The following is a 20,261-nucleotide window of genomic DNA, read 5'->3' on the forward strand; positions in this document are numbered from 1 at the left end:
TGATGTATTTTTATGTCTATGTTTATCTACATTCTCTAAAAAGAACAATGGATATCAAAGACTTCCAAAGAAGGAAAACTGTGATCATGCTTGTGTTCTTTATCAATAAAATTTAAGCCTATGCATGTAAAGGTAAAACATTAGTAGAATATTTTGAAAACAACTGCTATACTTACCATTTACATTCAGATCCATAATCCTGATATGATACAGCAATATTATCATCCCTTCTGTTTATGTAAGGCTTTGTTTCATCTTCAGAACCCATTTTAAATCTGTATAAAAAACAAAGCATCTCAGGAAAAACTACCAGTAATATTTATTAGGGAGAATGTAAATCAAATAAACTGAAAACCTATATCCTAATGTGCTATTTGAAACTAGCCTGTCTTCAGATTTTAGGCAGGACCCCAGTGACGTCCTCTGCATAATCCTTGGGAGTATCTCATTTCAAAGCATGTAAGTTTCTGCAGTTTTCCATAATATACAATAAACAGTAAAATGCACTTTAAAGTAGAATGAAATGTCACTGGATTTTTTTGCTCATTTTTTAAATATTCACTATTGGACATTGATAATCTGTCTCAGACAAAATAAATGCACTGACTTACCAGGAGAGCAGATCTTAATCTGTTCTGGAAGGTTATTCAGCAGTCAGTAGGACTAGCTTGGTTAGGACTGTGCACTGAGGTTGGACTTTGCTCATTCCGTGTTAAATTGTAGTGAGGAAAAGCTTTCCATAACTGGTGCATGCCAGCCTTTCGTAGCACCCTTGGAGTCTGCAAGGGAATACATGCACACCTGGCTCCAGAAATAGAGTGCTCTACAATGAATGACTTTGAAAAGCCTGTTGTATCATTGTCACTCCTGAAAGCATCTCAGGAAGTCTCCTCTTAAATCCCTCCAAAGAAGTCTCTGTGTTAATGTGTTAATCATTTCTTCTAAGGCGCCCAAGTAATCAGGCTGACTGTGGAGAAGCACATTTCCTGGAGCAGACTGGGCATCACATTGGGCACCAAATCCTACCTTACACACTTTGAGGGGAGGTGCTTTTGGTATTACTGTTCAGCCCTCTGTGATCAAACTGAATGGGACTCTGAGGATACCAGTTATATCTTGCTATCCTGAGCCAAGAAGATGGAATTTGCAGAAAATCATATGCTTTCCTTAATAAAAAATGCTCATATGACTCTTTAGTCCTACTCTTATGACAGGCAATAAATAATGCACAAAAGTTTTATAATATGATATAAACTAGGTTATATTTTACCTCTCGATTTTGCTCACCTCAAAGTTTTATGGAAGATCATGTTTATATCTAGAAAATCAGTGTTGTCTTCCGAAAGTTTGATAGTGGTAGTTGAGAAGGGATAGAAGAGCTTAAAAAATCACTCCATCCTGCCTGTGTAGCTTTTTCTTCTTTCTTAACTATGTTTTCCCAGAGGCACCACCAGTGCGGCTGAGGGACTCAGCTGTGTCCTTCATGGGGCAGCCCCGGCCAGTTCTCACAGAAGCTACCTCCACTACCACAACCTTGCCTTGCAAACCCAATACACCGTGACTACCCATTACTGTAGCTGTTAATTACCTTGTATTGCTTTTATTTCTGTTATGGGGCAGGGTTAACATCCACAGTATTACTGTCTATGCAGGTATTGCCGATGGGGTGTAATTGCCCATTACATTCAGGGGAAGGAAATGGCCCCATAGCTGTGCGTGATCCCTAGTGCAGAAGCCCAGTGTTTGCATGGCATGTTGTACACGTGCATCACATGGCCTGAGGCACTTGTGCTGCTTGAGAGCTGGGTGGGCGAGTTCATGAAACTGCTACACAAAAGATTTCTCTTACACCTCACACTCAGCCTGGTGATGCCCATCACCTCTCCACAACGCTGAGCCCAATGCTGTAATTCTACCAGAAGCACCGTGTGCTCTCTGACACGTGCTATACAGGCGTGTGGAGACACACCTCAGCAGCTTGCTTACCTGGGCTGAAATGACGTGCATGTGGGGATTGCCAAGGCACCTGTGCTTTGCAGCTAGCTAGAAGCTGAAAGGAGCATCTCTGTCTTCATGTGCTGTTGCATGTGCCTTCTGCAATATCTGGGGGCAAGGCTCTGGAGCAGTTTTGGAAGGCCTGTGCTTCTTTCTAGGTTCTCCAAGGCAGGACCCAATGATATCTAAGAAACCTGCTGGGGAAATGGTGCAGTACTTCACAAAAAGGTCATTGAGGTCTTTGTAGTAGCATACAGCTGCTGCCCCTCCCACCAAGTGCCATTGCTATGCCTGGTCTCCAATGACACTCTCTTCACTTTCTTAATTTTTTCATGACATTGCTCATTAGTGATCTGATAGAAGCAGCATGTGTGCAACCTCAAGATACAGACAGTGGTTTATCTCACCACTTGAGAAACTCGTGGTCCTTTCATGGTGCCAATTCACTAGGAATGTGATTTCCAAATGGTTCTGGGCTGCTTCTCTCTAAACTTCTAGAGAAATGGAAGGGAAACTGTCAACACGGTGGAAGTAGGTACATGAAGCAGAAAAAAAGTGGAAAAAGCCCACCAAATAATAAATAAATAAAACTCCTACTACTAATAATAAGCAGTCAGTGGGTGGAGAAAAGGCAACACAAGATGGGCAGGTAAAGAAAATTTGAAACCAGGAGACATTTGAAGGAATGAAGAAAGAGCAGCAAGGTGTCAGGTGAGGACTAGCTGTGAATGGCAAGTAGGAAGGCACATTTAACACCTGGCTCTATGTACAGCACAGTAACATCTGCAATGTTTCTTGGGAATTCTGTTTAAGAGACTTTTACTGGCATATCTGTGGGACCTTGCAGTAGCACAGACCACACACTGGTCTGGAATCTATTATCTCCATTTAACCGTGGAGCAATTATCAAGCAGAGTCCCTGATGATGTTTCCTTTGAAAGGAATCAAGTTTACACGTGGCACAAGGTTTCAGAATGGGACCAACACACAATAAATCGAGATAACCAAAGAATTCACTTCGCAACCACATTACTGGTTCAAACCAAATTGCTAATGTAGGAAATTATAAGTTAGCCTCTACATTCTGGTACTGAATTGCCTAATGGTAAAAGAAATTAAACAGAAAGGACCTTTTTTTACCTAAATCACTAATTTATACCACTTCATGGGTAATTTCACTCTTTTTTTTTTTTTTTTTTTTTGTGGAGAACCAGTACATTTTTTTTTGGTGTAAATAGTTTTTAGTCCTACAAATATGAAGAAAATCAAATATCCTTCTGAATCAGTGAACACATTGTATTCCTTTATTAAAATATGAAATAAGTATATTTTTAAAGCATGGTTAGGATATAAAATATTTGTATCTTTTGTATTACAGTACTATGGTAAATTGAATAATAACTTTCAGTGGATCAATTAACATAATCTTAAATGAAGAACAGTGGTTAAACTAGATCTGCTCCAAGTACATTAATCTAAGAGGTAGTAAAGTATTTTTAACATAATCCTTTTGTAATATTCCAATTGTATTTGAAGTTTGGGATATTTTTGGACAAAAGTTTAGAAAAGGATTTTCAAGCATTATTTTAATGACTATTTTCTTCTTGTGATGCGTTGAATTGTTTTGATATACTGGAAGCTACCGTATAGAATGGATTAGTTTAATTAGTTTAATTAGTTGGATGGTTGACTGTGACTTTTCCTGTATAGACTCACAAAATGGCAGAGGTTGGAAGGTACCTCTGGAGATCATCTAGTCCAAACCTTTGCGCAAGGAGAGTCAGGTACAGCCGGCTGCTTAGGACCATGTCTAGTCTTGCTTTGCCTATCTAAAGGAATGGATGATCTACAGCCTTTCTGAGTAATCTCTTCCAATGCTCAACCTCCCTCACAATAAAAAAGTGTTTTGTCATATTAAAATGCCTATAAATGACTATTATCTTACAGGTGTAAAGTTTCCCTTTAATGTAACTTTAGCATTTTATTAATATACACTATTTTGTACCTTTCTATACCTCTTCTTTAAAAAGTATAGTCTGCCTGAAAGTCAATGTAGAATTATAAAGAAATAATTCACTCAAAAATGGCGCTCAAACTCTATATCTCAAATCAAATTAGCAAGGCTAAAGGTACTGCCTTGGCCTCATCAGAGGCCAAGATTCACATTTTGTTCATCTGAAATTTCTTAGTCAACTTTTGTAGTAGACAGACAATGACAGAAATAGGCTAAGGTCTGATGCTTGAAGTTATTCATATACTGTAAGCATGTTTAGGTGCATACTATGTCAGCAAAAGAAGCACGTTGTCTTACAGGCCTTTGTTATTCTGGCCTAAAAGACTCGCCCAATATTGCAAAGGATATTGCAGCTTAACTCCAACCATTTTACAATAAATAAATAAATAAGTAGATAGACAGATAGATAGATAGATAGAAGAAAACCTCTTTGTTCCTGTAATACTCAGAAATATTTTTAATATATGGGAAGACTTTTCTGTAACCTTCTTTATTTTAGCATATTTTGTGACAAATAAGATTAAATTAGAAAGAACTAAATGAAAGGTCTTCACCTCTAATAATAGTTCAGATAAACATTTTCTACCATTGATTACCTTCAGTAGGACTGCTTACAAGCTAGGAAGAACAGTTAAATGTCTAGTTTAATGCCTTAGTTTAACACTGTCCTAGGTCTTAAGAACACCGACTTTAGCAGATGTGGTAGTAATGCTGCCAGGACTATAAATTGATACTATTCCTTTGGGCAGAAAAGAGAGTAGGAATCCTAGACAATAAGCAAAAGCTCATAAAAATATTGTTCTTTGGGTTCAATACGAACACTGACGGTATTGAGTTGAACAAAACATTTGTGAAGAAGAAAAGAAAAAGACAATCTAAAAGAAAATGTGATTTAGCTTAGCTATTGGCTGAGCAAATAAGGCCATCATGTGGCAAATTAAAGACATGGCTACAGAGAGAAAAACTGACTAATAGTTTTGGTGATAATAAAATTTACACCTTCCATCATGAACTCAAAGGAAGCTGGTGTGAAAGTTCAGACACAGAAATTCCTCCTATCTTTCCTTTTTCTCATGAGGAATTCAAGAGAAATTTTGAATGATCTTCTAGAAATTCTTTATAAATTAAAGATTCTTAGATAGAAAGCACATGCTTTTTCTCTAACAACTTAAGTCTCATAGATAAGAACGGAAGAATGAGAGTTAGAAGATATAATCATACCTTCAAGGGAAAAAATCTTAAATGTTTTCAAATCACAACCAGGTGAGCAACTAAGTTGCTAATGATTTATCAAGATCATGAGGAAACTGCAGAAAATGAAATTATAAACGTCTGCAAAACTAGATTATTGTATGTTTTATTGAATCTACCCTTAACAAGATAAACCTTGAAATATTAGCATCCTGAACTATCAGATCAAACATACATGACAAGTTGTTTCTGATGTGGCAGATATGTTAGTAACTTTCATCTGTAATTACTCTTCTATTACATTGAAGAATAGACACACACATAGAGATAAATCATCTGTAGAGCTACCCAACAGAAATTTTGAGTTTAGTTTGTGGTTGGAGAAACATGCTGTAGTTCCATAATGCATTCTTTTACCAGGCCCTTTGTAAGTGCACATAAATTTTTTTTTTTTTTTTTGGACAACAGGAAAATGATGTGTTATTACATGTTGTGCATCACTATGAAGTATGGTATGTCAAGGAATGACGTAAGAATTTGTACAACAAACACACTGGTTAATCCAAAACAAAAGCTTTAAAAGATGTGATATATGTACAAGTGAAGGTCAGAAAAAATCATATTGGAGAAAGGCAAGAGTGCCTAGAAAGAAAAAAGCACAACATTGTCGTTGACCAAACTAGCCTCTCAGAGTCCCAGCAGAAAATAGACAGTAGGTAAAACTGACCTCTTAGTTACCTCACACCTATCCTTAGCTTAATCCTTTCTCAGTTCTGCCTTGATGTTATATATGTTTGCATATATATTGCTATAAACAAAGCTGACCTTATTACGGACATTTGAAAAGTAGGAGGGATCTAGGAGTTACTATGTCAGACATATCTCCATTGTCTCTCCCTCAACATTGCTTTATTTTAACATTTTATATATTCTGAACTTATTTTTTTCTTAGATTACACATTAATCTTGTTATTCTCTTACCCTGTTTTCACAAGTGATTTATGTAAGAACCAAATCAGAGTCACATGGAAGGAAAACTTTCCTCTTGAATGATGTAAGAACAATGATATCAGAACAAATGTTTGATGTATTAAAAACATATTTAACACATTTTTCTCCTTTACTAACCAAATGAATGATGATATAATTTCTACCCATAAACACTTAAAGTGAATCTATGAAAACACAGATTATAAGCACATTATATATGGATACATGGTCTTTAATTTTAAGTTATCAAAAAACATCAATGACTTTAAAAACTTGGGCATTTTAAAACAGCCCCATGCAATTTCTAGTATTTCTGTAAAAAATGACTGTCTTTGGGGAATACAAAGCTGGAGTCAGGGTTTACAGATCTACTTTTATGAAACATAATGTAGTGCAGAATCTAAGAAGTCTATTTTAATACAGTAGTCATTCAAGATGTGACTCATTTTCTCTAAGCTATGGCAGTGTAATTATGATAATCATGTTCATATCCTTTTATATGAAGAGAAGCAGATTTGTTGATCTGGCCTGCCAGTGATAGCAGCTCCAGAATGGGATGAACTGTGCCCTGGGCTATGTTGACCAGACCTTTGTTAAACATGCAGAAAGGTGGCTTGCTTAGAGAAATTAGCTTAGGCATGAATGTTCCATTTTAGTTGGATGCAGTTCCGTCTTACTCCTCTACAGCAACAGTATTACAATACCAACCTCCTTAGTGAATGGAGTACAGCTAACAACTAGAATGAAGCGTACATAGGAATAAGCATACAAAGATAAGATAAAAGGAAATGTACTCACTTTGTGACAGCAGAGATTTCTAAAGATAGCTGTCCTTGTCTGTTCTGCTCTTTTCCTTCCTGTTCTCTACTTTTGATATCTACAGAAATTGATATCTACATGGAATTCACAGCAAATTACTTGAAGTGACTGTTTGTCCTGTTTCTCACTTTCTGCTTTCGGTTTGCTACGTTAGAATAAGTAGAATAAAAGATACCATCCTGTCTTAGAAATACAGAATGAATGCTTGACTAAACTGAATGGTTCTGGACAATTTATCTGGAAAAGACTGGGTACTTGTCAATAGCAGTTATTTAGACTCTCTATAGGTACATTTCTAATGTGGGTTTTTCTGCCCAAGAATTGCTAGTCAGAGCATTTTTACCTTCCCCTCCTGAAAGCTGTTTTCTTCTTTCTTTTCAGTGATGAAGTCTGCAAGGTAGGTTGGATTTTGAGGGAGGGGAATCAGAGGATGAGTTATAAATATACATATAGACAATACATCTTGAGGAACAGATTAGCTGTATGTATATTTGTACTATGAGTGATTACAAGGAAAACTCACTAAAAATATTTCAAGATCTTTGGTGTTTTGCAGATATAAATGCTATCAGAAAAGTTGTTTTCATAGACAAGTATAGCAGCAAAAAACAGACAACCCGGTTCAAGGGATTTACTCATAACAATGGAGAATTGTTTCCATTAAAGCCAGATTGCCTGGGAGTCAGCATCAGGATGGAAGATTATTGAACATCCCATTGATGTGGGACAGTTAGGGAAGAACTTTGAGGAAATGTCTCTGGTGGTTATACCCTGTTACGCAGCTGAACTCCACCCCAATCACTCTTTCACTCCCCGTCCTCAGAAGGAAAATATGATGGAATGGGCTCAAGTGTTGAGATAAGGACAGGCAGATCACTCAACAGGTATCATCATAGGCAAAACAAACTTGGCATAAGGAGATTAATGTAATTTACTGCCTATTACAGTTTCTTCCAACCTCAACCATTCTGTGATTACTAATCCAAATATGCAAAATCCTATCATCAAAAAATCAAAACCCACAAATAACTAGTTTTAAAAATAAAAAAAAATAAGTATTTAATCTAATTATATTTTTGCTCGAATCCTCAAATTATAATGCTGAGGATTATCAATTCCCTTCTTGCAACTGCAAGTGTAACTTATTACTATTATAGTACGGACCAAGAGCCTTACTCATGGATGAGAACCTTATTGTTTCAGGTAATAGGAAACAAATTTGTTCTTCAAATTGGTGTTCAGTCAGACAGGCACAGAAGGAAACAGGTAAGTGATTTGAGATTAATACAATGTAACTGCATTAATCAGCATTCTGGAGAGTGTTATTAGTACATTGATCAGCTTAACTGTATCAGCAGTTTGTGTGCATAAGTATCTACATGTAGATAGACAAATCATACTCAAAAATCTCAGGGAATCGGAAATCGCTGTGACGGAAGCATGGAAGACTGATTAATCAGGCCAGTTTTAAACTTTAAAAAAACTTTACTGCAGACTTATTCATTAACAATACACATTGCTAATGGTTAGTTCTTAATAATTATTAATTGCTGTTACTACATATTCAAAACAGTTAGTCCTTAATAGTCATATCCTAAATAAGCAATTAATATACAATATCACAGAGCTGATGCTGTGTAATTATAATTTCTTATCTTCTGCTTCTTTTCTGTATTATATTTAAAGCAGTCCTTTCCCAGCTCTTAAGGTCGCAGTTCTTCAATGACCAGTAACTGACCATCAGTGAGGTACTTCTTATAGTTCTGGGACCTTTGTTTTCAACCTGTGCTCATATTTTCAAGACTTTTGCAGTCATCCCAGACTACAGCTCCACATCATAACAAGAAACATCTGGCATCAAGCTTCAGCTGACCTTCAAGATCTCATAAATTGATAACGAGCCTAATAGGACAGAACTGGGGTCCTACACAGTCAGCATAAGACACAGTGAGGATGGAGGCTTGAGGCTTGTTCCTAGCAATAGCAATATGGTTGTTAATGAGTACAAACATGATTACATACTGTATACCAGACCTGCCTGAATACCACGATTAGCTAGAGTTCATAGCAAGCTAATAATTAAATTTGGCTTAGCGTGCTTCTACTTTTATGGGTGTAATAGGTCTCTGCTTTGGCCAGGTAGTAAAGCGGTTTGAATAATGAAAGCTAGTAGAGAGAAACTGGTACATATTCACTTATTATTTGTTGTTTTTATAGGATTTATAAAAGGTGTTTTGTTTTGGAGGAAGAAGTATCAAGACTGGCCAGTAATACTGATGTAGTATTGAAATAATTACAGTGACACTTCAGAGATAAGTACTGCCTTTAATTTACATGTTGCATGACCCACTTTGAACATTGACCAGAGAGTAGTAGATGCCTTTTTCAGCCAGGAGCTGCTGATGAGTCCCTTGCTCTACGACCTTGCCGTTCTGGATCACGGCAATCTTGTCAGCGTTCTGGATGGTGGACAGGCGGTGAGCTATCACGATGCAGGTGCGACCTTCCCTGGCTTTATCCAGCGCTTCCTGGACAATCTGCGCCATAAACAAACAAAAGGTGAATTATTCAGGCAGTTGTAGTAATTAAACTGCTGTAGTGAGAGAAAGGGAGTATCTGTGGGTTTAGCTTCTTGTTTTAGATTTAGTCTGTATTGGCAAGTAGTCAAAACTGTTAGACAACATCGTGATAGCTAAGACAACAAGGTGCCACCAAGCACGTTATTGATATGCATGGTGGGAGAAGAAGAGAAAACAGTCACAGATTGTTCAGGGAGGTTCTGACTGGATATAAGAAAACATTTACTGCAAGGATAGTTATGTATTGGAATAGAGACCCAAGAGAGCATGTTGAATCTCCTTGGAGGTTTTCAAGGACCTTCTTGGACACAGCACTAAGCCACCTGTTTTGAATTCAGTATAGACCCTTGTGTGAAGAAGAGGTTTGACCTCCAGAGATCCCTTCTGTGACTGATTAATTATATACGGGAATTAAGTCAGCAATTGGTTTCTGGCAGTATCCTCAAACTCTTTAGTTTCTGAAGTTTGTTCCTCCTGGTTCAATTTTGACTACCATTTCCAACTGAAGCCTGAAGAATTCCAGGCAGAGAAATGCCTTCTTCACTGCTACTTCAATCTGCTTACTGCCATAAAGTTATGAAGAGAATGGTATTTTGCGGGGAGAGGAGGAGTAGGACCTTTATATTTGTTTATTAGCAGTATACGTATGCGATTTGCATAAAATAACATATTTCCAGTTTTGGTCTTTAATCTGTGGGAATTAAAACAATAATCACAATACAAATGTGTTTAGATTCAACTCCAACCTCACAACCAAGTTACCTTTTCACTTTCTGTGTCCAAGGCAGATGTAGCTTCATCCAGTAGCAGAATTTGGGGCTTACGTATAAGAGCTCGGGCAATAGCAATGCGTTGTTTCTGACCACCAGAAAGCTGAGTTCCCTTGTCTCCTACGCGGGTATCGTATTTCTAGAAATAATACGTAAAGTTCAGTATATGAATGCAGATCAATCTTGAATTTATTCAAGCATATTGACCCTGCCAACAGTCATCTATAAACTGCGTACTCCATGACAACATCTCTCTGAAACAAGATGACCAAAACAGCTATCCAGCACATATCTACAGGTTGTTCGCTAGGAGACTTCTTAAAGCAATGACACCTGCCATGTTGGAAAGCAACACTATTCTCAATGAGGAGATAGGACACCAGAAAGTCTATGACTGGGGATAAAACCTGACCTTAAACACTCCTAACCAGTTACTCTAAACCATACTTATTCATCCTGAAAAAACAGTAATGTATAAGATGTATCAGTTTAAGGGCAAATTATGTGCTTTATATAGACATAGATATTTATACACTATATCTATATATGTGTACTATGGCTTTGGACAGTTATATTTTTAATTTAGATATCTCAGGGTGGATCGGTCAAGCCTCTGGACAAGCTCGTGTAGGTCATAGTCTGTGATATATTACATATTTTGTTGTAGAAAGCACCCAAATTTTATGAGACAACATTATATATCACAAAATTTCTTTACACAGTTTTGGAAACAGCAGATCTTGATAAGAGTTGTTAGAAACTAAAAATTATCTGCAAAAAAGTTTTCACTGCTGTATTTTTTTCAAGCAAAGCAAAAAGCAGCTTGGTGACTTGAAGTTAAGCTGCACATATACTACTTTATACAGCTTGCGATTAAGCTGGCAAACTCCTTGCTTTGGGAAGTTTTGGAAACTACAAATTGACATACGTTAAAAATTGATTTGTCAGACTTACAGAAGAAAAATTCATTGAAAACCATTAAATAATAAAACACGTGTTCTGTCTTAGGAAGTTCCCAAGTCATGGCTTATGTAAAGTTAGATAAAAATTCAGGGTAAATATGATTAAATGTTTAGCCTTTTGTATACTTATTTGTAGATATGTCTTGCTGGTAACTGTCTGGGACTAGAGTCTGTGCACAAGAGACCTTTCATCTGAAACAGAATATTCATTCTTACATGTATTGGTAAGATGTATATGAAAAATCTTTTTAGTCATTTTTGAATTGTAAGAATATTAGAAATGTAAATTCTGACTATGTGTAACTGTAAGAAATACATATGATCAATCTGATTTGCATAAGAATCTTTGTCAGTCTAGCTGCATCTTCTGCATATACTTAAGATAAAAAGGAGCTTAAAAAGAAATTTCTGACTTTCTTAAAAACAAAGAAGAAAATAAATAACACACTTCCAGCTCTCAATTAGCTATAATTAAGTTTTTTGGTTGTTTTCCTGATATCTTAAACGTTCAGCTCTCCAACTGACAATGGAGTCTCCCAGAAAAAAAAAAAAAAAGGAAAAGGAAAAAAAAGTGTAGTAAATATGATTTTAAATGATAAGATCAAGGAATCTCAGGGAATTTTTGCACCTCAGGAAATCACAAATGGATGCAATTTTTCTCCATCACAGGTCCCCTCCAGTTCTGAATAGGAGAAAAAAAGTATAACTTACATCTGGCAGAGAGTCGATGAAGGAATGAATATTGGCTTCTTTTGCTGCGCTAACAATTTCATCATGTGACACTTCCCGGCTGTTATCTCCATATGCGATGTTTTCAGCAATAGTGCAGTCAAACAGGATTGGCTCTTGGGAGACTATACCAATGTGAGATCTAAGCCACTGGATATTTAGCTTCTTTGCATTTTTGTCATCAAACACCTGAGAAATCAAACATTTTAAATTTCAATCACATGGACATATGTGTATTTGAGACTTACTGCAAATTCTCACACACACACAAAAATTGTGCAATTGCAGCTCTTTCCTTATAGATACCAGATTGAGAGCCCACATAATTCCTCCCCCTCCTTGTCCTCAAGGTTCCAGTTTTTCTAATAACTATTATATACAGGAGATGATAGTCCCTTCTGCTTTCTCAGTTCTTTTCTTTGGTTCAGGATTTTATCATGATTTTGAAGACAGCAAAAGATAGGATATGCTGGGGCTGCTTCAAAGAACTTTGAATAAAGTTCTTTCATTTATTTCTTCCATGGAAAAAACTCTCCTTTATTTTGCATATATATTCCCAATAAAGGAACAGATGGGCAGATGGAAATTTTTTTTCCATTAAAAAAAAAAAAATAATTCATTCATTAATACATTTCTAAACTGAGTATGCATGCAATCCTAAATTTAATGGTGATGTGATGCGTAACAATGGACTAATTTACTGCTGGATTCCTGAAGATGTCATTTGCTGCGAGTTTTTTTTTTTTTTATTGACAACTCTGCGACACTTCTGCTAAATTTTGCTGCTAAGTTATCGTTGTCTGTTAGATAAACACCAACAGATTTTTTTACTTTTTATTTTTAACTGAGTAGATCAGTTTCATAAATATACCATTCTTATCAATCTGACCACAAATGTATCAGGAGACCCGGTATCTCTGAGCACATTAACATCAAAGAGAAGCTGGCAATAAGTGATACTGTTAAATGGAAAAGTAATTGCAAGGTTGCCATATGAGTAGTGCAGGAAACTAGAAAAATTTCAAATCAAAACTATTAAAAGCATTTATGAACATCTAGCACTTGGTAGGTGGTTATACTCTGAAAGATACTTCTGACAAGTAAAAATGATGGTAAAAGTGATTTTCATCAATGTTCACTGTTTTAGGAAAGAACACAGATGGAAAATTCTATTACTATATTATACAGTAGTAGCTATACATATTTAATAACCTTTTAAGTGTTTTAACATAGTGCTTTAAAACCTTAGGTAATTCGTTCTGAATTCAAAGCATTATTTCCACTGCCATTATTAGGCTGTTGATTAGGCATATTTTTACCACACAGATTTTACTTCATTAATTCAATATAAAGTGGGTAATTGGGACTTTTTTCATTATATCACATCATCACATTTATACAAACGAACCCAAACAGTGTCTTTAACATTAAAAATATTTTTAGAAGGACTCAAAATATCTGTTATACTTTATCACATCACATAAAATAAACACATCCTCACTTAATGTATTGACATATTTTCACAAAAATACTTACAATTTCTCCACTGAGTGGATCATAAAATCTCTCAAGCAGCTGAACAACAGTGCTCTTTCCACATCCACTGCTACCAACAAGAGCTAGTGTTTGTCCTTTTTCTACTTTTAGATTCAGACCTTGGAGGATTTTGACCTCTGGTCGGTTTGGGTAGTTAAATGTCACATCTTTGATCCTTGTGTTTCCCCCAAATGTTTCCTATAATTGAAACAGAATCACTGTTATATCTTTAAGAAAATTTTACAGATGGCAAATAATTTAAATAGAATTGTAGAAGTAATCTTTTTTTTCCCACTGAAATCAGTAGGGTTTCGCATTTGCTGCAACGCTGACTATAGCTCTGTGGTCTGAATCTTTATGAAAATATAAAATCAAAGTACAGCACTGAATTAGTTTTGAAAATGCTTGTAATTCTGCTGGTTGAATTCCAGATGAGTTGTAACTTAAGACCAGATTTTCAAAACAAGTAACCTTTAAGACAGTATGGGGTAATAACTGGTCTCACAATAGAGAACTTGGCCCATGTTGTGTTTGAGTAAAGTGTCAAGAATACACTGAGATAAGGAGGTAGTCAGAAGGAGAGGGAAAATAAGTTTAAAAAAGAGTCCGTAGTGTCAATAAATAATATTGTCCATTACACATTGCTTACTTACAGGCTTCTCTCCTTCCTCACTGTAACTGTCTATTAAGGGTACTTTTTCAAATAGCACAAACAAGTGGGCTGCTGATATCTTGGCTTTGGCATAGTCTGGCGCAAAAGAGCTGCTTTGTCCTAGTGCCATTGCACCAAATACAACAGCTGAAAACACTCTGTAAAAGAAATCAGAAACAAAGATCAATAGACAATGGAGAAAGAAACAATGGAAATGGGACTGCTGTCAACTTTTTCTTTTACTGGAGAAAAAGGAGATTAAATTTAAAAAGAGCAAAGTAGTAACCATATTATTGTTTTAATTACTCATTTAGTTCCAGAAATGTGTTTTTATCCTCTTTTAATGAGCGAAATAAGCAAGCATCCATTCAAAATTCAGTGTTTTCTTTACTTATTAACACTGATTTCTTTAATTATTAATACTAGTTAGCTATTGAATCTCAACTGGGGCAAGGAGGAAAGTGGTCAATGAACAGCAAAACTGGTATAATTCTACTATTGCTGTGGTTTCCCTCTACAGTTCAATGACCCTTGGGAGTTAGTGATTCTTTTTTAAAGTATCAAGCCTGTAACAAGGTGGCAATGTGCTTTGTAATACACTGTCATTGCATTTAAGTAAAGAAGAAGAAAAATCTGCCTATTTTCTCATAGCATAGGTTCTAGAGATCTTTATGTAGCAAACAAAAATCTTTGAACTGACAGAAAAATTACTGTAAAAGAGATACTTACAAAAACACACTTTTAGGCTCCATGTGTCCATTTACCACTAGATAGGCACCAAACCGGAAACAGCCAGCATAGGTAAAAAACATCATTGCTTGGGAGAGGGCAAAACAAAATCCAAATATATGCGCCTTCTTCACAGAATTTCTGTAAGAAAGAATGCATATTTTCGTAAGAAAGTGCAATTGTACTGGTCTTAGTATGCAAAAAACTGTGAATTGACTTCAGATGATGCTGCCATGAATGAAACTGTACTCTTGCTTAAGTAGTGCAATCTCCCATTAGACTACGTCCAAGTTTGTTTTGTTTCCAGAATTTTATTTACTTCCAAGAACAGCTGGGAATATTGGTGCAAAAAGAGGTGACACCTTAGCTGCTATGTCTATTGCCTTATCATCTCATAGTCTGAGTGTTAAAACACTTTACAGTCCAGACCATTACTACTGCAACACATTAAAAAAAAAAAAAAAAAAGTAAAGATCAGAATTGTTAGCTCACCTTCATCCAAAGTCAAATTTTTGTGATGGCTTTTCTTTACTTGCAATTTTAGGTTAACTACGTAACAAAGGTGTTGAACCTTTTGCAATATTATATACTTGTAAATCTGTTTCTTTTCAATTTAAGCAGTTAAAATTCCTCTCTCAAGTAAGATTAAGCCTGCACGTATGATGCAGAAATGAGATTTTGGATGATAAAACTATGCCTATAACTAAAATAAGGCAGAGAGAAAATTTTTGGTTAATATGAATTTTTACCAGTTAAAAGAAATAAAAGATTTTAATTACATTGATACCATTCCTAGGTCTCAACTGTATGTTTTCTTCTGGCAAAAAGTAAATAAATAAATAAATAAAAATTAAAAAACATCTAAAAAAAAAGCAAAACGAAGAAACAGGAGCCAGATTCACAAGTATGCTTTTTTGATAGAGAGGCTGTTGTGACTTCTCCTTTATATAGCTGATTTGTGCATTCATCTGAGATAACAGAAGACCTAAGTTCAGTTTTTATAAAATACAAATGCTTTCACTAATCAGTGGTTAAATATGCACTGAAACTTTAACTGAAAAATACGTCCTGTTTCCTGAAGAAAGAGTTGACGATACTTAGTAGAACAACATTAAGATGAAAGTCTTGGAGAAATCCCATAAATGTCAAGCCTGAGAATGGTTAGGTACTGTCCTGCAATTTGTTGGATATAGGTTGAATATTTTCTTTCACAGGTTGCTAGATAAACCTCAATTATTATGGCAGGTGTATTAGAAACATCCCTTCTTGTTTGTCTCCTATCATATATGCTGTCATTTCCTTCACTTTTCTCATGGCTATCTCAGAATTAAACATTTCATCATTTCATCATAGAACAAATAAAAGTTTAGCTGACGATATCTTTTTTTTTTCCGTTTTAAGACTTTTTAATTTTATCTTAGTTCGAGACTTTTTTTTTTTTTCCAGTCACAAACCAGTAGGTAATTATTTAAAAGTTTTCAATCCTATTCAAACTTTCAGAAGTGGCTTAATGAAATACTCAATTTGCATAGAAAGATTTTAATTAAATACTTGAAACACCTTAGGTTGGAGGTTGGATTAGATGACTTCCAAAGTTTACATAAAACTAATTTTTTTTCAAACCAAGTAATATTTCTGTAGAAGATACCAATATTACCACAGAAAATTAATTAATCAAAGTACAAAAACTACTATGTTTTCTAGTGACTGCCTTTGTTAATAAAAAATATTCAAAATCTTGTCAGTAACTTTGAGGTGGGAATATACTAACTAAAACACACTAACAAAAATTGTTAGTATAAGTAAATATTTGTAATTTATTCTATAATTAAAATACAGTTGGCATTTTTTAGTTTAGTTCTTTTTTTTTATACCTGTATGGTACATGCAAATGTTCTCCATACATATATTCAAATTTTCTTTCTCTGGTCAAACTAACAACAGTTCGAATATTTTCTATGGCTTCTGTGGCAATCTGCAATAGAAACACAAATGTTTTAACTGGAAGTTAAGATCATGTTGCGGTTCTTTATTGTAACTTAATAAAAGTCTACTAGAATACAGTTTGATAATTTTTATAATTGTTATTAAAATAATTGACCTATGATATCAAAAGTAATTTTTTTATTTTTTATGTTGGTGAGATTTTCATATGATACTCTGATAAGATTTCTCTAGTGTTCTCCAAACAGGTAGTGAAACCTGCTGGACACCAGTGACATTATGGATGTTAGATGAGAAAAATGGCAGTTTAGCATTCAACTTTGAGTCCACTAAATGTGGACTGTATTCTGAATGTCTGGGTTATTTATATGTCAAGGGCCTAACTTAGATCTCAGCAGTAAATATTTGATCTCATCAATAACATCTTCTTTAAACTTTCAGATTCTTCAGACTTGAGTCATTTGCACACACAAAGGTACCTAGAAACCTTTGAAGGCAATGGACACCTAGATGGGAGCAACTGAATCAAGGCTTTTATGTAATCTATTGTATCTATGTAGGTGCCCATAAAGTCTTCTTCAATGACCACACAGTGAGGCTAGAAGCCTGTATGGTCAATTCAGTCCATATGCATGTAGAAGAGGACAATTCTTAGAAACGGCCAATAGGAAACATCTGGAATAAACACATCTTAGACACCAGAGCTACTGCTCTATTTACCTCTGCTTGAAACACTGGACTTGAGTCCATGGCCCACATACAGCCTCCAGTGCAATGATGTGTTGGGCATTTCAGGCAGCCTCAACTGCTATTGCTGAGAGGGCAAGGATTCTCACACATACTGTATTATATCTGACAATCCTATATGGATAGATGTCTTCAGTACCCTAATGCATCTCAAATGGTGTTAAACACCTATATCTGGGTTCTATTCAGTTGCCCAGCAGCCTCATTTCTAAGGATGGATTGGATGGCATGATAGGTAGCAGATCTCTCTCATTAATGTAAATACCGTACAAATTCACAGCAAGTGATGTTCAGCACTGAATTTCTATTTATGCTTGGGGTTTCCCCAGACGTGTAGTGAGGCCCCTGATTCTTTGCACCTCAGTATTTGAGACCATGGGGATTTTTTTTTTCCCTAACAGACTGATAATATTTTTAACACCTTAAAACTTCAAAGTTCAATAGTAACATTGTTTTACATTGTAATTTTAGAAAGCATAAATATGCATTTATTCTATATATTACTGTTACTATATTTGCAGCATTATATGGCTCACATTTTTGATAAAGCTCTTTGAGAACCAGTGCTTTGAAACACTGTGTTTCTCTGGAGCTAGTTCCCTGAACCCCCTCCATTTCTAGGTTGTGCCTAGAAGCCAGCAATGTTCTTGTTCTGTACAAAGATTCCTGAACAGAGGACTCATGCCAAAAGCAGGATAGAAGCTTCAGGGAGAAGCATAAGCACTTCTAAAAAGTTATTGTACTGTAACAATGAAATTTTGTTCTGAAAAGTGATTCTGTATATTATGCCCCATAGGACACTGGATTTATCATGTCACCATACAGTTCAGATGCCTGCAATTTAAAACAGAAGAGCAAATAACCTCAGTACCCCACTACTTATATCTAATAAAAAAATACAAAATACAGACCTGGAAGTGGTTTTTTTGTTTTGTTTTGGTTTGTTTTTTTTTCCACGAGCTATTACCAAAGATTTTAAAACTGTGGTACTGTTCTCTTTGTTCTATAATATAAGGATATAATTGTCTGATAGCCTCAGGATCTTATAGCTTTTGCCAGTGTTTGAAAATTTGCTATAAAATAAGTAATTTACTGATTTGAATGTAATACACAGTGCTAATGATATCAAAGAAATGAAATAGAGTTTATTCTTCTTAGTTATACTGTCTCACCAAAACTCAAAGGAGTAGTCATGTAGTGTTCTTAGTAACAGAAGTTTAGCAAGATTTTTCAGAAAGCAAATTTTCCAGGTAGAACCCTGTTTTCACTGAAGAAAACTGATTTTATATATTCTTGTAATTGAACAAAATGCCTGTGGTCTAGTGCTTGCTTGCCCTGAGAGGGGAAACTCATACACTGCTAAGAAAAAGTATTTTCTCAAGCACTGCCAAAAATCATTAGTTTTTTGTAACACCTGTGCTAATGTTTTCACAGTCTGCTGAATTAGGACATTCTCCAGGGCCTACTTCAAGAAGTGTCAGTCTTTTTTCTGTCATAACTTTAAAAAAAAATTAAAATAAAATAAATGCACAACAGTTAGAAAGAAGAAGCAGAATAAATGTAATTAGTTGAAAGGAAAGGAAATGCATTCTTTGGCTTATACTTAAAAGCCCATGGAAAGATCATTACACAGAACTTCCTGTTGGCTTGGAAGGCAAAAACCATTTCTTAACAACTTAACCTACAGACATGATGGAAGGAAATAAATTCAGTAAATAAGAGTTACTGGGCGGATTCAGATCCAGGTTAATACACCTGTCTTTAAGTGTCTAAGCCACCAATGAATACCTATTCACATAGCCTCTTTCTCCAGGATCATTAATTGAAGTGTGTAGGAGCAAAATTCAGTTGCCCACGTGTAGGTGTATTTTGCCATTAGAGATGCTCTAGGATGCCCAAAACATTAGGGAAAGGTATAGCAGACATGACACAGAACACAGAGTAGACCCATACCCTTCTGAAATGGCAACTGGAGGCCTCTCAGATACCCTGGGATCTCCAATAACTATACGGGAACATTATACTGCTAGCATGTCTGCAGACGTATACATTTAATCTGAAGATTAATACCACTCCTTATGTACATGTCCTTAGATAAATGACTCTTCTCAACAACTTTTGAAAACAGTAAGACATAACGAAGGAAGATTACAAAAGTTTTACCTTGAAGAAAGTAAATATCAGGGAAGCGATGAAATAGTTGTTCTGTCCCAAAAGGATTTTTGGAATGAAGTGACATTAAATGCCTTCCTCTAATTTCTTAAACAAAAGTCTAGCCTTCTTGTTTTTCAACTCTCATCTTTCTCTTCCATTCAAGAAATAAATGAATGGCAGACAAATTCAGAAACCAGTGGATATACACATATTATCCCTGCAAACATTAGTAAGAGGAAAGAGAACAAAGAAAATAAAAAGCGCAGTATAATATATATAAGACAGATGATATGCCAAAAGAAGGATGCAAGAAAAGGGAAAAAAAAGAATGTCAAAATCAAGACTGCTGCAAAATAAGGAAAACAAGAGATGATCGGAACAGACAGGAAAAAGAATGTTCCTGAGCAGTGCTTAGCACATTCTGGGGTTTATCAATTACAAAAATAACTA

The 20,261-nt window shown here is 35.5% G+C and overlaps 2 protein-coding genes and 1 long non-coding RNA gene across 12 annotated transcripts in view; 1 reads left to right on the forward strand and 2 right to left on the reverse strand.

Annotated features, from left to right (window-relative positions):
- LOC308190400 (ATP-dependent translocase ABCB1-like) overlaps nt 1-2,303 on the reverse strand; it is a 48,780-nt gene extending 46,477 nt beyond the window's left edge. Inside the window, exons 1-2 of one of the 3 annotated variants that reach the window (XM_080581732.1) lie at nt 1,987-2,303; nt 177-275 (exon numbers count right to left, since the gene is read on the reverse strand). In XM_080581732.1, the coding sequence (XP_080437858.1) occupies nt 177-268 (92 nt within the window). In that variant the 5' untranslated portion in view covers nt 269-275; nt 1,987-2,303. Of the gene's footprint in view, nt 1-176; nt 380-611; nt 897-1,986 lie in introns of those variants that run through there. The other 2 variants (XM_080581731.1, XM_080581730.1) reach the window with 2 other exon arrangements.
- A 7,011-nt stretch (nt 2,304-9,314) lies between these two features.
- The window catches only part of ABCB1 (ATP binding cassette subfamily B member 1), a 55,001-nt gene continuing 44,054 nt past the window's right edge, over nt 9,315-20,261 (reverse strand). For 7 of the 8 annotated variants that reach the window (XM_080582454.1, XM_080582457.1, XM_080582455.1 and 4 more), the window contains 7 exons: nt 16,841-16,941; nt 14,967-15,107; nt 14,239-14,395; nt 13,586-13,783; nt 12,032-12,238; nt 10,351-10,497; nt 9,315-9,546 (listed from right to left, as the gene is read on the reverse strand). In XM_080582454.1, coding sequence (XP_080438580.1) covers nt 9,340-9,546; nt 10,351-10,497; nt 12,032-12,238; nt 13,586-13,783; nt 14,239-14,395; nt 14,967-15,107; nt 16,841-16,941 — 1,158 coding nt within the window. In that variant the 3' untranslated portion in view covers nt 9,315-9,339. Of the gene's footprint in view, nt 9,547-10,350; nt 10,498-12,031; nt 12,239-13,585; nt 13,784-14,238; nt 14,396-14,966; nt 15,108-16,840; nt 16,942-19,822; nt 20,029-20,261 lie in introns of those variants that run through there. The other variant, XM_080582460.1, reaches the window with a different exon arrangement.
- Nucleotides 9,450-12,128, forward strand: LOC308190798. Its single transcript, XR_013947499.1, has 3 exons — nt 9,450-9,568; nt 11,457-11,544; nt 11,990-12,128. It is a non-coding gene; the product is annotated as an uncharacterized lncRNA (long non-coding RNA).

Source organism: Anser brachyrhynchus, assembly GCF_964034855.1.
Source record: "Anser brachyrhynchus genome assembly, chromosome: 2".
In the NCBI taxonomy this organism is placed as follows: Eukaryota; Metazoa; Chordata; class Aves; order Anseriformes; family Anatidae; genus Anser; species Anser brachyrhynchus.